The 15,202-nt window shown below is 42.1% G+C and overlaps 1 protein-coding gene across 7 annotated transcripts in view; it reads left to right on the top strand.

Annotated features, from left to right (window-relative positions):
- The window catches only part of LOC101159830 (patatin-like phospholipase domain-containing protein 7), a 31,272-nt gene that overhangs the window by 9,769 nt on the left and 6,301 nt on the right, over positions 1–15,202 (top strand). For all 7 annotated transcript variants that reach the window (XR_002290901.1, XM_011479642.2, XM_011479639.2 and 4 more), the window contains 13 exons: positions 1,042–1,168; positions 1,256–1,333; positions 1,992–2,071; positions 2,349–2,498; positions 2,913–2,990; positions 6,319–6,524; positions 6,604–6,735; positions 6,931–7,054; positions 7,133–7,322; positions 10,799–10,948; positions 11,041–11,104; positions 14,706–14,874; positions 15,001–15,183. Coding sequence is in view for 6 of the 7 variants with exons in the window: in XM_011479642.2 (XP_011477944.1) it covers positions 1,042–1,168; positions 1,256–1,333; positions 1,992–2,071; positions 2,349–2,498; positions 2,913–2,990; positions 6,319–6,524; positions 6,604–6,735; positions 6,931–7,054; positions 7,133–7,322; positions 10,799–10,948; positions 11,041–11,104; positions 14,706–14,874; positions 15,001–15,183 (1,731 nt within the window). In the remaining variant the exon portion in view is untranslated. The remainder of the gene's footprint in view (positions 1–1,041; positions 1,169–1,255; positions 1,334–1,991; positions 2,072–2,348; positions 2,499–2,912; positions 2,991–6,318; positions 6,525–6,603; positions 6,736–6,930; positions 7,055–7,132; positions 7,323–10,798; positions 10,949–11,040; positions 11,105–14,705; positions 14,875–15,000; positions 15,184–15,202) is intronic.

Here is a 15,202-nt window from a genome sequence, read left to right as displayed (position 1 = left end):
CCACTCTGCCATCTGATTAGTAACCAGCGTTGCCCTTACCACTGCACTCCTCACTAAACTGGGCACCATCACTCACCTGCAGAAAGATGAGCTAATTAAGGCTGATTTACAAAACTCTCCTTGGTATCTTTTTTCCCAGCCAGCACAGCTGGGTTCTTTTCTTTGTGGAGGTTGCATGTTCTCCCCGTGCACACATGGGCTCTCTCTGGGCACTCCAGCCCCTTCCCACAGTCTAAAAAGGCTAGTCTATTGGTGCAAATGTGAGAGTGTGTGGCCCTGTGATGAACTGGTGAACCATTCATGGTGTAAGGGGTAAGTCCTTTTGCCCAACAGTAGCTGGGATAAGGTTGCTGGAGATGAATCCCTTTTTTTGAAAAAGGCGATTCAGCAGCTTTATAAAATGTATGGATAGATGAACACTTATTCTCAAAAGCTTTTGAAAGGTTGATTAAGTTGCTGCACAGTGCAGCTTAGCGTCTCCAGCATAAGTAATACCATCAGTGAACTTAAAGACCCACTCCAATGAAAAAGTGGTGTTTTTTACATGTTCTGGTGGCATTTTTCTGATGACGTAGGAAATATAAAAAGCAAGTTAGGTTAAAATTTGTCATTTCTGGCCATGTGTTTATTCAAATGGTTGTGAATCAGGAGCAGATGAAAAAATGCCGTTGGAAAAAGCTAGTAGCTGTGACGCAGCTGCTACAGTTGGCGGGACACGAGCTCCCTGCAAGCAGGGATTAGAGTTTGTACATGACAGCTACAAACCTTTACAAATGGCATCTTTTCGTGGGCTCCTGATTCACAACAAAGCCACACCTCCATACTTCTAATTCACAGAGTAATTTTCACGCTTAGTCATACGTTTTGTACTCTGTGACAGTATAACCCTCCACCCTTATAACCTCCACAATTGTTAACGCTTTTAGCTGCTATCAGTGTTTCATCATAGTTCATGAAATGCTGTGCGTATCAAAATCAAAGCATTGTTTTTTTTTCTTTGTTTGTGGTGATTTGGGGCTGGGGTGTCCGTGTGTCTAACAGGAAAGTTTAGCCATCTCTTTGGCGAACGTGGCAAACGTCGTGGGAGAAGGTCACCCGCATCCACTCAAAGCCGTCCGTCGGCAGCACTCTCACTCCGACGAGGCCGGCTCTGAGAAGTCTGACACAGGTCTGAACTTCGGTCTCTGAGCCTCTGGGCCCGACTGCAGTGACATGGCTTCAGTTTGTTTGACGCTTTCTTGTTCAACATCTACAGAGAAGTCCAGCCAGTCAGACTCTTCTGTGTCAAAGTACAGGAAATCCCGCTCGGTCTCCAACCCAGCCGTTCTAGCAAGTACGCTCCAACGCACACGTCCATTCACACGAGAAACCAGCTGCGTTACACATGTCAGCAGGGATCAACTGATCACAGGGATCGTGTGTTTGCAAGGGCCACACATCGCCAGGGAGAGCATTTCGATATATTTATTAGTAGGCAGTGCAGGGAGAACGGGAAAGCAGCCAGCATGGTAGATCCAAAGGACCAGGATTGAGCAGCCCTGATGTAAAGGGATGAACACATGTTTACAGGGATCATGCCCCTAAGGGGTCACAAGGAAACAGAGATCAAGTGACTGCAAATCTTTAAGTGACTACAGGGATCCCACATTTGCAAGGATTACATGACTGCAGAAATCAGGTAACTCTGGATCACGTTCTACCAGGGATCACATTACTCCATTGATCTGGTAATCTGGGGAGGACGCTTGTTTGCATGCACCCCATGACTGAATCCTGTGACTACATGAATGCATGGATCCATTGACTGCAAGGATTACATGACTGCAGGGATCCTACATGGATCCTGTGACTGTAGCAATTTTGTGAAAGCAGAGATCAATTAATAACAGGGATCGATTGACTGTAGGAATCACATGATAGGAAGGATCACATGACTGCACTTTAACCCCTCTTGTTCTGATGATCCTTCTTGTCTTGTTTGTTTGTTTCAGGTGAAATATATGCAAACACCAACAAAGAACCTTTTCAGATGCATTCTAGAGACGAGGGCCTCTCTCAAAGTCCTGTGAAGGTCTCTGTGGGGCAGTTTTGTTTCTGCACTTTAGCTTGGGAGGGTCAGTTGATTTTCTAGACCAGGGGTGCCCAAATCCAGGGCTCAAGGGACGGCCTCCTGCTAGTTTTCCAGAAACACTGCCTTGTCTGCTGATGATTACCAGGTGTGTTTAGCCAATAAAGAAGGATGATTGGAGAACATGCAGGACACCGGCCCTCGAGGCCCAGGTTTGGGCAACCCTGCTCTAGACTGAAAACCTGTGGCTAACTGTGTTTTCTGTTTTCTTTTCCTTCAGTCTATTCTGAAGAAGAGTGTGACAATGCAGCCCGCCCCGTCTGCAGTTTACCATTACAACGACACCGTAGCAGAAATCCCCCCCCATAACAGAGTTAACGCCATTTTTCAAGCCGCCAAAAAGGACCTGCTGCAGGTCATCCAACTGCAGGTACCAAGCGTTTCAGAAAAATCTCACTAATGTTAATGACTTCCTGTCATTATTTGTGCTTTACTATAACGCCCATCAATACGGAGAATTTAAAATGATCCCCTCTTTAAGTTTAACATGGGTGCACTACTTTTAAGAGATCAAAGCTTTTCTTTGAATAAAAATTCACCACAGACTCACAATCGGCAGTCCTGTCTTTACAGCTTTTGGCTCTGAAACATCTTGAACACATGTTTAAAAATGCATTAACGACATTGAAAGTCATGATAACACAAGTCTGGTGTTATCAAACGTTTTTGAATAACATGGATGTCATCCAACGTCTGCCTACTGTAAAGCCAATACAAATTGGAGTGGGGTGGTTATGATTAAGAGTTTGGAAGGTTTACTTCAGGTCATGTTTCCCCCTCACAGGACCCCAGTCTGCTGGAAGGAAGGGTGACTCTGCGCCAGGTCAAAGCTGGAACTGTGGTGGCTCAACAAGGAGACCAGGCGAGTCTCTTTATCATCCTTCTGTTTTTTTTTTTTTTTTCAAATGATGCTGACCTTTTGCCATGAAGTGAACTTCAGGGGGCACGCATACCTTTGAAAAGAAAAAGGATTCAGCTTCCTCAGTCTGAGAAGAACATGAGAACACAGGATTTTTTTAGAACTAGATCATAACAAATTTCTTCTTTAAAATGAAAAAACTAAATTTTCACTTCGGACTCATTGTCTGGCAAGGAGGAAGACGTTTTATGATGTGGGCCAGTCTGCAGTCAGAGGAGTTGAAGCTCAAGATGGAGATTTAACAGAACCATGAACTGTAGCAGGAGATATACAACAGGATGATGACAAAGAGAACTAGAAGGAGCTGCATTTCCAGAAGAAAATGCAGGGTTGAATGCTGTACTGCTGAATGAAAGCAGAAATATGATGAAAAAGCTGAACATTGTAAAAGTAGAATGTCTAAAATAGGTCAAACATTGTAGAAGGAGTTAAGCATGAAAGCTAAAAAATTGTTGAAAAAAAATGGCTGAAATCTCCTGGAAAATCCTGGAATATTTTGAAAAATTAAAGGACCAAAAATCAAAGGTGAACATTGTAAAAGTAGAATGACCAAAACAGGTCAAAATTTGTAGACGGAGTTAAGCATGAAAGATGAAATTGTTGAAAAAATGGATGTACTGTTGAAAATTTGAAGATGATGCTAAAATGGCTAAAAGTGCTAGTTTCAGCATCATCAACTGACCCAAAAAACCACATTGTTTAAGAGTATCATATTGGTAAAAGCTACATGTTCTAAGTTGACAGAAAATCCACTTTTTTCAAAATGCCGGCTTTTCTATTAATTTTATCTCCATAGCAACCATTTTACGTTTGGGTCGGCATGGGATGATGAACAAATCGACGTCAGTTTCAGACAAATCGGAAAAAGTAAACCTTTGGACGTCCTTAGCAACGAAATTTGTTGGCTAACCACGCCCACATTCCTTATATGTCCAGATCCAGTGAATTTCAATATGTTCAGTTCCAGCCATGGATGAAGTTTATTGCAATATTTGCTTCAGATTTTGTCATAAAATGGCCACCAAATAGTAGGTTGTGTTGCCATCCCATAATAAGTTCAAAACCTTTGTTGAAGTCCAAAGCCTTGTGAACATTTCAATGTTTGAACGGTGTCTCTAGCTGAAAGCATGTTGAAGTTATAATGGTTAAAAGAAACAAAGGTTTTCAAGGATGCTCCTTGTATTTAAATGGAGCATAAATCCTGGAAAATCCTGCAATACCTTGAAAAGTTCAAGGATATGAAGGACCGAAGGTAATAGCTGAAAGGATTAAGCTGAAAGATCTGAACATTGTAATAGTAAAATGGTTAAAATAGATAAAAACTGAAGTTTAAAATTGCCTCAAATTTAGGCACAAAATGGCCGCCAAATTGTAGGTGGTGTTGCCATCCCATAATAATTTCAAAACCTATGTTGAAGTCCAAAGGCTTGTGAACATTTCAATGTTAGAACGGTGTCTCTAGCTGAAAGCACGTTGAAGTTATAATAATTGAAAGAAACAAAGGTTTTCAAGGATTCTTCATGTATTTAAAAGAAGCAAAAATCTTGGAAAATCCTGGAATATCCTGGAATATCTTGAAAGGTTCAAAGATTGGAAAGACTAAATGTCATAGCTGAAAGGAATAAGCTGAAAGAGTTGAACGTTGTAATAGTAGAGTGGTTAAAATTGGTAAAACAACCTGAAGTTTAAAAACACCTCACATTTAGGCACAAAATGGCCGCAACTTGTAGGTGGTGTTGCCATCCCATAATAACTTCAAAACCTATGTTGAAGTTCAGAGCCTTGTGAGCATTCCAATGTTTGAACAGTGTCTCTAGCCAAAAGCATGTTGAAGTTATAATGGTTGAAAGAAACAAAGGTTTTCAAGAATTCTCCATGTATTTAAATGAAGCAAAAATCTTGGAAAATCCTAGAATATCTTGAAAAGTTCAAAGATTTGAAAGACTAAAAGTCGTAGCTGAAAGGAATAAGCTGAAAGGGTTGAACATTGTGATAGTAGAATGGTTAAAATAGGTGATAGTTTGAAGAAGTTTAAAATTGCCTCACATTTTGGCACAAAATGGCCGCCAAACTGTAGGTGGTGTTGCCATCCCATAATAATTTTGAGCCTTATATTGAAGTCCAAAACCTTGTGAACATTTCAATGTTTGAACCTGTGTCTCTAGCCAAAAGAATGTTAAAGTTACAATTGTTTAAAGAAGCAAAGGTGTGGCCAATGGCGCAAAAATATTGGGAAATCCGGGAATATCCAGGAATATCTGGAAAATTTCAAGGATTTAAAAGGACAAAATGTCATAGCTGGAATAAGATGAAAGAGCTGAACATTTTAATAGTTGAATGGTTAAAATAGGTGAAAAATTGTAGAAGAAGTTTAACTGTGAACTTCTGCACGAACAATTCTCCATGTATTTCAATGGAGAAAAAATCCTGGAAAATCCTGGAATATCTTAAAAAGTTCAAGGATTTGAAAAACCAAAGGTCATAGCAGGAATAAGCTGAAAGAGCTGAACAGTTTAATAGTTGAATGATTAAAATAGGCTGAAAATTGTAGAAGGAGTTAAGTGCCGAAAAACGGCGGAAGATAGCATAAGAGGAAAACAAAGGGTTGAATGCTTTACAGCATTCAACCAATAATCTAAAACTGTCAAAGTCAGGACCTGAACAGGACTCAAAAAGGGTGGACATCCATTCATGTCATTGAAGTTGAACCAGAACCTTCCAAGACTGAACCAGAATGACGACAGCAGCCCTTTCATTAGCAGCATCCACAGGTCCTTCTGTGGAAAGAGGCTCGACCTCCCACAGAAGTTCAGTTCTTTCCCACTCATTGAGGGAATGTTTCATGTTCTGATGGTTGGAGTCTTTTGCTGTGGATTGGGCTGTGGAGGGACCTGCCTATGACCATCGCTTCATGCTGGTTACATCTCCTTTATCGGGACTTCTCACCTGCTCACGGACAAAACTTCCAGTTTTTGGGTTAAGCATCAAGCAGCAAGTATCTGAGACCAAGTTGACCTAAACCCCAAAGAGAGCTGATGAAAACACCAGAGCAACAACACAAGAACTGAAGACAGTCTGGACTAGAGAACACCTCAGCAGAACCACAGACTGATCGCCTGCATGCCACGCTGCAATCACGCAGGATTTGATGCAGAGCCAAGTGGCACACATCTTCATATTTTTATCAGTTTGTGAAGTTGGAGCTTTAGTTGTTCTGAACAGAAGCTTAGTCTTCACTGACACTTATCCATAGCCCCCTTGCATCTTGCAGGATGTGAGCGTGGAGTTTGTCATCTCGGGGGTCCTGCATGTCTATCAGCGCAAGATCGACCAGGAGGACGAGTGCCTGCTGTTCGTCACCCATCCAGGAGAGATGGTGGGTCACCTGGCAGTTCTGACCGGCGAGCCGCTCATCTTTTCAGTGCGAGCGCAGAGAGATTGCACCTTCCTGTCCATAACGAAGACCCACTTTTACGAGTAGGGCCAAGATCACACTCCAGGATCGTCCCTTTGGGCTGCAAGCAGCAGGTGACGGCGTCCGCTGTCTCCCCTGCAGGATAATGCGGGAGGAGCCCAGGATGGTGCTGAACGTGGCTCACACGGTGGTGAGGAGGATGTCCCCGTTTGTCCGGCAGACCGACTTTGCTCTGGACTGGATGGCTGTGGAGGCGGGCCGGGCTGTCTACAGGTAGCCTGCTCTGTGGAGCGCAGCTGTCGAACAGAGATGAAACTCAGCGTCCAGCAGTTATGAAGACACCCTGGAGCTTGTTTGGTTCCTTTTTACATGATCTGTCGTTAGAATTTAGGTGCAAATTGACAGAAGTTTGCAGAAGTGAATTCGGGAGGGACCAAACAGTCTTTTCCCCGCTGACTTTTTTTCCAGACAAGGAGACAATTCAGACAGCACCTTCATCGTGCTCAGCGGCCGGCTGCGATCCGTCATCACAAAGGATGATGGGAAGAAGGAGCTGGTCGGGGAGTACGGGCGCGGAGATCTGATTGGCGTGGTGAGTTGTCCGACTCGAGGCCTCCTCACGTTGAAAACAGATAAACTGACTGACACCTTTTGTGGGGGGGGCGGGCAGGTGGAGGCGCTGACACACCTGGACCGAGCCACAACAGTCCACGCCGTCAGGGACTCGGAGCTTGCCAAGCTGCCACAGGGAACGCTGAACTGCATCAAGAGGAGGTACCCCCAGGTGGTCACCAGGCTGATCCACGTGCTGGGGGAGAAGATCCTGGGTAACTTGCAGCAGGTCAACGGACAGCTGACAGGTGATCAGTGTTTGAGGCGAATTGGAACCGACTGTTGGTCAAGCTGCCGCATCCATACAAGCTTAAACAAGCTGTCATAGCATCAATCCGAACCACTGTGGTTTTCAGTTTAAGCTTTAGTCCCATGGACGTGTACGGGGGGGTTGACCTGTCCGGCTGTCCCTGTCAGGTTTTTGGGTTATCTGGGCCCATGGAGGGTCAGAGACAGGAGTGACCGCGTCTTAAACTGAGCGCAGGTGTGTCTTGAAGTTCTCTTGAGCCTAGTATGCCCACCTTAAGGAACGTCATGATAATGAAATGTACCAACATTTGGTAGGTTAATGTAAGTAACACGCGCTCGTGACCTACAGGTGATGCTATCTCTGCCTCCTTAGTGACGGTGCGCAAAAGCTTTGCAAACAGGATGTACAGGTGACATAGAGGTGCCTGTAGGATATCCAAACATACTCTAATTGGCTCATTTCCTCCAGCCAAGCTGCATGCGAGCCTCGTCCAGGCCCTCACACCCACAGCCTGACATTACCGAGCTATCCAGCCGTGCAGTTTTGAGCCAGATGCCAGCTCGGACAAGGAAAACAGAGACGTACATGAATCTATTTGTCTGCAATGGAGCGGAGGAGAGTTTGTGGCCTGCCCTGTGTGTTTTCTGTCTCATATAAGTGGATTCACAACAATTTGAATAAAGTAATACTCAGAGATGCGATTTTAAGCTTAATTTTCTTAATGCATGTTCTCCATAATTAGATTAATACCACAATTACACGTTAAAAGCACCCTTTTAATTAAAGATGTAGCACCAAGGCTATTTTTGACATGTTTTACAAGCACTGACTTCATTTTTGTAGCCTATTCCTGATATATGAAACCCATCACGTTAGCTGACATTACATTGTGGTAAAGGTGTGTTGATGCATGCATGATCGTTGCAGTTTAGTCCAAGTAGAAGTATGTTGGCATAACAGCCAGGTTTTTCATGGGCGTGGATGAAAACAGTGCAATATTTATGCAAGTGTTTGCAAAAATCAATGTTGTACAGCTATTATTTTATTAATCCTTAGCATGCATGCTTTAGTTCACACTTTGAGGTTTGTTTGAGTAGAACCGCAGAATGAGAACAGAAAGGTTTCTCACATGTTGTTGTGCAGCGATCAGAAGACTTGATTGTCACTCATGTCTTTGTGTTTTTGAGCTGCTGCAGTAACCTTCAAATAGCTGTGCTGGGCTCTAGAACTGAATTTTTGCTCTGGTTGCACCAGTGTGCCTAACATTTTCCCAGAAGCATGAACGTTTGGTGCAGCCACCTTTTCAACCACAATGCATTACACTCAGCACTTTTACATGATTACTTTCCTTTATATTCGCTGTCAGTATCGGCATTCGGACTTTAAAATGATTAACTTACTAACTGGAAAAGAAAAAAACCTTCATTTGAAACACAATTGTACAGTAATGATTAATTGCAGGGTGTTTTTAACTTGTTCTTGTTGAATTTTGCTCATGATATATAAAATAATTTAAGAATTTAACTGCATTTCTTTAACCAAATCGAACCAAATAAAAACATGGCGTTTGAAAATACTCTTAATTTGTGACACAACAATAGAAATGGGCGCACTCCAGTCTCCCTGCTCTGCTCCAAACTGATGGATTCACTTGCAGACAAATAGATCCTTGAAAGTTTTTGTTTTCCTTGAGCTGGAATCTGGATCAGAACTGTAATGAGATAGCATGAGATACATGGGCTGCACGGTGGCACAGTGGTTAGCGCTCTTGCCTCACAGCAAGAAAGCCCCTGGTTTAAGTCCCAACTGGGGGACATAAAAAACACAACATTTATGGGGACCTTTCTGTGTGGAGTTTTTTTTTTGGAGCATGTTCTCCCCGTGCATGCGTGGGTTTTCTCCGGGATCTCCGGCTTCCTCCCACCGTCCAAAAACATGCTTCATAGGTTAATTGGCAACTCTAAATTGTCCATAGGTGTGAATGTGACAGTGAATGGATGTGTGATTTTGGCCCTGCGACAGACGGCATAAATGCTTTGAAAATGAATATTAATAAAGTTGGAGTGGGACTTTAAATTGCTTCACTGAGCTGAAATTTAAGTTTAGAAAAAACTAACATGGCATATCCAGAATCTCTTCATAGGCATGTCCTGAATTAAAATATTCTTTGACAGCAGCAGCTGTTTGGGTCTGCAGTAACAGTCATGTTTGTGGTTTAAGGCACTTCATGCTAAATAAATGTCTGTCAAAATAATGGACAAATGTCCTCTTCCAATCAGCAATGTCCCATAATATCTACTTTTTCCAGTTTCTTCTTTGTGTCATTTTTAACATTTTGTTTTCATTTTGGAAAATTACTTTTGTTTTCTGAAGAGTTTCATTTTGTTATTTTTCTCTTTTTTCTTTCTTTTTTTGGGAATAGTTATAGGAATCAGGAATTGTTTTGATTTCTGAAATGTAATGTTGAATTTTTTTATTATTGGATTTGATTTTTTTATTTATTTGTCATTGTGATCTTTCTGATTTTTTTTTAATTGAATGATTTGTTGATGTGATTTGAACTTCAGGGCCACCATAGTTAATCTCTTAACACAGGGGTGTCAAACTAATTTTCACCGGGGGCCACATCAGCATAGTGGTTGTCCTCAAAAGGCCAGATATAACTTATACATGTAACTAAATGTAATGAAAAATAAATGTAACTACTCCTTAATGTTAAATAACTCATTATTTATTGATTACAACTTTTTAAAGTGACAATTACAGTTGCATAGAAAACACGTTTGCTTGTATCTCTAGCATAAATCCTTTAAAATTTGATTCTGACAGGTTATTAACAGGGTTTAAGTCCTAATGTATATTTGCCCAATATTTCAAGTCAGATTCCCCCTAGATATAAATATATACACACTTTTTATTTTAAGAAATTAAAAACTTTTATGCTCTCACGGGCAGCATAAAATGACATGGCGGGCCACATTTGGTGCAGGGGCCTTGGGTTTGACACATCTGCCTTAACAGCAATAATGTTGCAGCGACACCTAAATAACAAAAATGGCTTTTTGACAAATCTTCCCCGTGAATCAGCTGATTCTGATGCAGAGAAAAGCGGCTTTTCTTTCTGGCTTTGCCTCGACATGCAACACATGTCGGCTGGTAACGTAGAGCTCCAAAGCCGCGTTGCTCCACAGCAGATAAACGCTGATCACGTAAAGACTTCACAACTGCACTGCAGCACATCAGCCCAGGGCTGCTTTTCTTTGCCTCAGAATCTGCTGGAATGACATTAAATGTGTTAACGGTTGATAAGTTACGGTAGCCAAGACGAGACCTGCACACACACAGGAATGAGACTTTCAGAGCTGCTGAGATGACAACAGCTGGGCGTTTTTGTAGGTGGACCACTTCTTAGCCCTGTGGTGATGCTACCCGCTGTCGGATGAAGGTCTGACTCTGATGGTTTCTGTGCTGCAGGTCGCAGTCTGGCCCTGCACACCCCCAGCAGTAAGTGGGACAGTGGGAACCCAGACTCCAACCTGTCCACCGTTGCCATCCTGCCCGTGTCTGAGGAGGTTCCCCTCACTGCCTTCACTCTGGAGCTGCAGCATGCTCTCGGTGCCATCGGTACGTGCATGCCTCACGTGCACACACCGGGGTGTGCACTTTTGCCTTGCCGTCTCTGTGTGGGCTCTGATTTCTGTGACTCTCCTGTAAAGGCCCCACCTCCTTGCTGACCAGTGACATCATCAAACAGAGACTGGGCTCTGCTGCGCTGGACAGGTGAGTCTCCATCGAGTGGAGGGTCTGACGATGAAGAATGTCCTCTGCTCGTTTTTTCGGCTGATTATAATTTTTCAGTTAAGCTCCTACTAAAACACTACGTTCATTAGACATTTGTTGCTCGGTATTACACAATTATTACAGGTTTATAAGGAAACACAATTTTGCGACATGAGTGATCGACAACACAACGTTCCATAATTCTGTTTGTCAGAGTTCAGAAGCAGCATCTCAGTGAGTCGTTCCAGAGAGGCTGTTCTGCCGGGCCTGGCTTCAGTTCATGGAGGTTCAGCTCTCTGAGCTCAAACTCTGAAACCATCTTATGTCTGAACTTGAACTGGATAATTGCAGCTGCTTCTCCGTTGCAGATGTACAGTCATTAATCATCCTCAGTGTTTGGTATATTGTTTTTTGTTTCTCTCACGGCTCAGTTTCTTCATGATTATTAAAGAGTTTCGGTTCCTTTTAGAGGCCCCGCCTCCTGTATTTTGGGTCCTGCACCGCTGGTTTCTGTCAGCTCAAGGTTCTGTTAATAATCCAGATTAAATAAGTCATAAATCTGTTTGTTTTTTTGTTTTTAATTCTATGAAGATTTATCAGGACAAAACAGGCGCTGTGTCGTGGTCATACATACCAATGGTGGACAAAAGTTAAGTATTCTGAACTTTAATGCACCAAATGAGGACCGTCCATATTTATTGTGTACTGATCAATAAACTAGGGAGGGGCCAGTAACATTTTTTTTCAGGCCGATATCGAAAACTGATATTTCCCCTGCAACGATAGCCAATATATGCTGTTACTGATATTTAAGTTTTCTAAAGTAACACAATATTTAAAGTTCCTCTGTTTTGCTTTTGCTCTACAACGACACCATACCTGAACTTTTAAAGGGAGCAAAGGATCTCAAGGGAACAAGAATCACTTAAAAATTTAAAAATATATCTGAAAACGGTCCGACGGTTTATCGACATAACTGTAAACATAAGCCTTCCAGTATCAGGGATCTATTAAAAATAAGTACACATTTAAAAGGTAAGCATATCGGAAAACAGTCAGAACAATTTCGGTAGATTTTTTTAACATTAGACCGATAAACTGAAATTATACAAATATCGGCCGACACTGATACTGGCACCAATATATATCGCCCATCCCTACCTAAAACCCCAAAGAAGAATGAAGTAGATAATAAAAGTCTCATGTTAAAATGCACCACCTCCACCTACAGGAAAAAGGTTTTAGGACTAAATTATTATATATACAAAACAACAGGTTAATGTCTCTTTACTGACAAAAACAGAAATATGAGAAGAGAAAAGATCAGCTATACTTTACTATTTTGCCTGGAATAATAGTGGTAGGATAATAATAATAATGATAATTTAATGAATTAATCTTTTACTTTATAGGATGCAGGAAAAGCCACAGGAAAAAAAAAAAAAATTTCTACAGATTCAAGGCTAAAGAGGAACTAGAAACCAGAATCAAACATTTTGAAAATGAACCTAAGAAATACGGCAAATGAAGAATGAATTGAAACTAGAGCTAAACTAAATATTGTCATCCAAAGCAGAAGTTCCCTCAAGGTTTATTAAAAGTCAACATTATTTAAATGTTTTGAATTATTATTACTTCAGTCGCATGATTCCCCAAATGAAATGATTCCCTCAAATTGAAATGAATCCCAAAACAATAACCAGTATTTTTGCTGAATACAAAGACAAAGACTAAATAGTTTTTTCAGGTTCCAAATAGTGGAACGAAACAGTTAAAAGAAAATTAAAATGTATAAAGTCATCAGGAATAGATGGACAGATGAATTTGTAGGAGAAAACGATCAAACATTTGCAAACAGTTGACAGACCCACTCCAAAGAAAATGGTGTTTTAAACATGTTCTTGTTGCTTTTTACTCGTGATAGAGGACACATTTAAAAGAATTTAAGATTAAAATTGCATTTCTGAGTATTTCTATATTCAAATCGTGACGGGTCAAGAGCAGATAAAAACTCGCTGTTTGGGACGCAGCAACTGTGACGGGTGAACAACAGTCTCCCTGCTCCGCTCCATTCTGATGCATCCTCATGCAGACAAATGGATCCATGGTCGTCTTTGTTTTCCTCTTCTGAGCTGAAATCTGGATCAGAACTGTACGACTGGATAGCACCGTTATTCTTGCCGTTTTTTTCACCGTGCTAATGTTAGCTTGGGGTTCTGAGGGGCTGTAAGCTAGTGGGAGAGAACGTAATCAAAGGAATGCTGGGAGATCAACGTAGGGTTACTTCCCTGCAAACGGTCCCACCCTCAACCCCAGAGGCAGATTTCTGACGAACTTCTGCCGTGCTGCAGAAAAAATGTCTTAAAAAATAACACAAGCATTATTTAAAAACCCAACTATAAAAAATATTATTTTCAATTATATAAAAATATAATTGAAATGGGAATACAGCCCATTACTGTGTACATTACATAACTATGTATTAAACTCATGAAACACTCCAAAATGTTGCTGTCAGATGATGTTCTGATGTCTGAAAGTTCTCGTCATCAGTGGCCAAAAGTAAAGCTGTGCTCAAAATTCAACGATTTCATCTGTTTTGGTTTTAGGGTCAACTTTTTGGTCCTGATTTGTGTCTCCAGCAGAACTTCTGACCTCAGATTCGTCCTTTCTGGCTCAGCACGGCTCTCTACACCAGTGTTTTTCAGCCTTTTTTGAGCCACGGCACACTTAAACCTTGACAAAAATCCCGCCGCACACCAGCATCCAAAAATGTTAAAAAAGGAGAAACTTTTAGTCTGTATTGATCTAAAGTCCCTTCACAATCTCACATGTATTTTTGTGATAATTATGGCAGAAAAAGCTGGAAACTGCAGCTGTTTTTTTCTAAAAGATGTGATAAAAGTAAAGTTACAAGATTTAAAAACTGTTTGATGTGTATTTGTTGTGGTTTCAAGACGTTTAACAAGGACAACTCATTGTGCGGCGAGACGCTGTCCCTTTAACCCAATGCATCATGGGAGATGTAGTGCAATCAGCCGCCGAACACAGACAGACTCCCGTCTCTGAGCTTCATGGTTTTGTTCACTTGTTCCACGGTCTGATACCGGATTCTGTGGAAAGCTACAACGCTAAAGACGACCTTTAGCTGGTCTTTTTGTTAGAACTGAGACACTTTATGAACAGAATCAGAACAAGGAAGTGAAGACTTTTACCACTTCTGATTGGTCAGACTGATGACGTGTGATTAAGCCTCCAAGAATGATTGGTGGAGACAGTTAAAGGGGCGGGACTTTTCCGAAAACAGCTGACGCTACGGCTAAATCGCGGTACCGTCATTCTTATCAAAATGTCTTTACTAGAATCAAATAAACACAAAGAAAAGTATTTTATGATCTTTCATATTCCTAACTTCTCAGTGTTTTATCAGGGCCTGTTTGGATGAACACAGAGCTGATATCCTGGAGATGGAAAATGTTTTAGACCAGTTAATGAGGGCAATCTCCCACTGGGAGACTGGTTGAAAAACACTGGTCTACACATGATAGCAGCAGCTTTGTGTGTGTGTGTGTTTGTGTGTGTGTGTGTGTTGTTCATACAGCGTCCATGAGTATCGTCTGTCCAGCTGGCTGGGCCAGCAGGAGGACATCCATCGCATCGTCCTGTACCAGTCTGACTCCAGCCTCACTCCCTGGACCCAGCGCTGCATCCGCCAGGCAGACTGCATCATCATCGTTGGGCTGGGTGAGCAGGAGCCCACTCTTGGGGAGGTAAAAGAATTGATGCTGATCTGGTATCTTGAGACAACATGAGTTTGGTTTGGTGACACAAAGACATCTAGCATGCCTCCCCTCTGAGCTGGTAGTTCTCCTTATGTCCTCCGCCTGGTCCTACAGCTGGAGCGAATGTTGGAGAGTAGCTCGGTCCGAGCTCAGAAGCAGCTGGTGTTGCTGCACAGGGAGGACGGCCCGCCCCCCAGCGGGACGGCCGAGTGGCTGAACATGCGCAGCTGGATCTCCAGACACCATCACCTGTCCTGTCCTCGCAGAGTCTTCTCCAGGAGAAGTTTACCCAAACTGGTAGGGAGGGTTTGAGAGG

This window comes from Oryzias latipes, chromosome 9 (genome assembly GCF_002234675.1).
Source record: "Oryzias latipes chromosome 9, ASM223467v1".
In the NCBI taxonomy this organism is placed as follows: domain Eukaryota; kingdom Metazoa; phylum Chordata; class Actinopteri; order Beloniformes; family Adrianichthyidae; genus Oryzias; species Oryzias latipes.
This window is presented reverse-complemented; position numbering and strand designations above follow the sequence as displayed.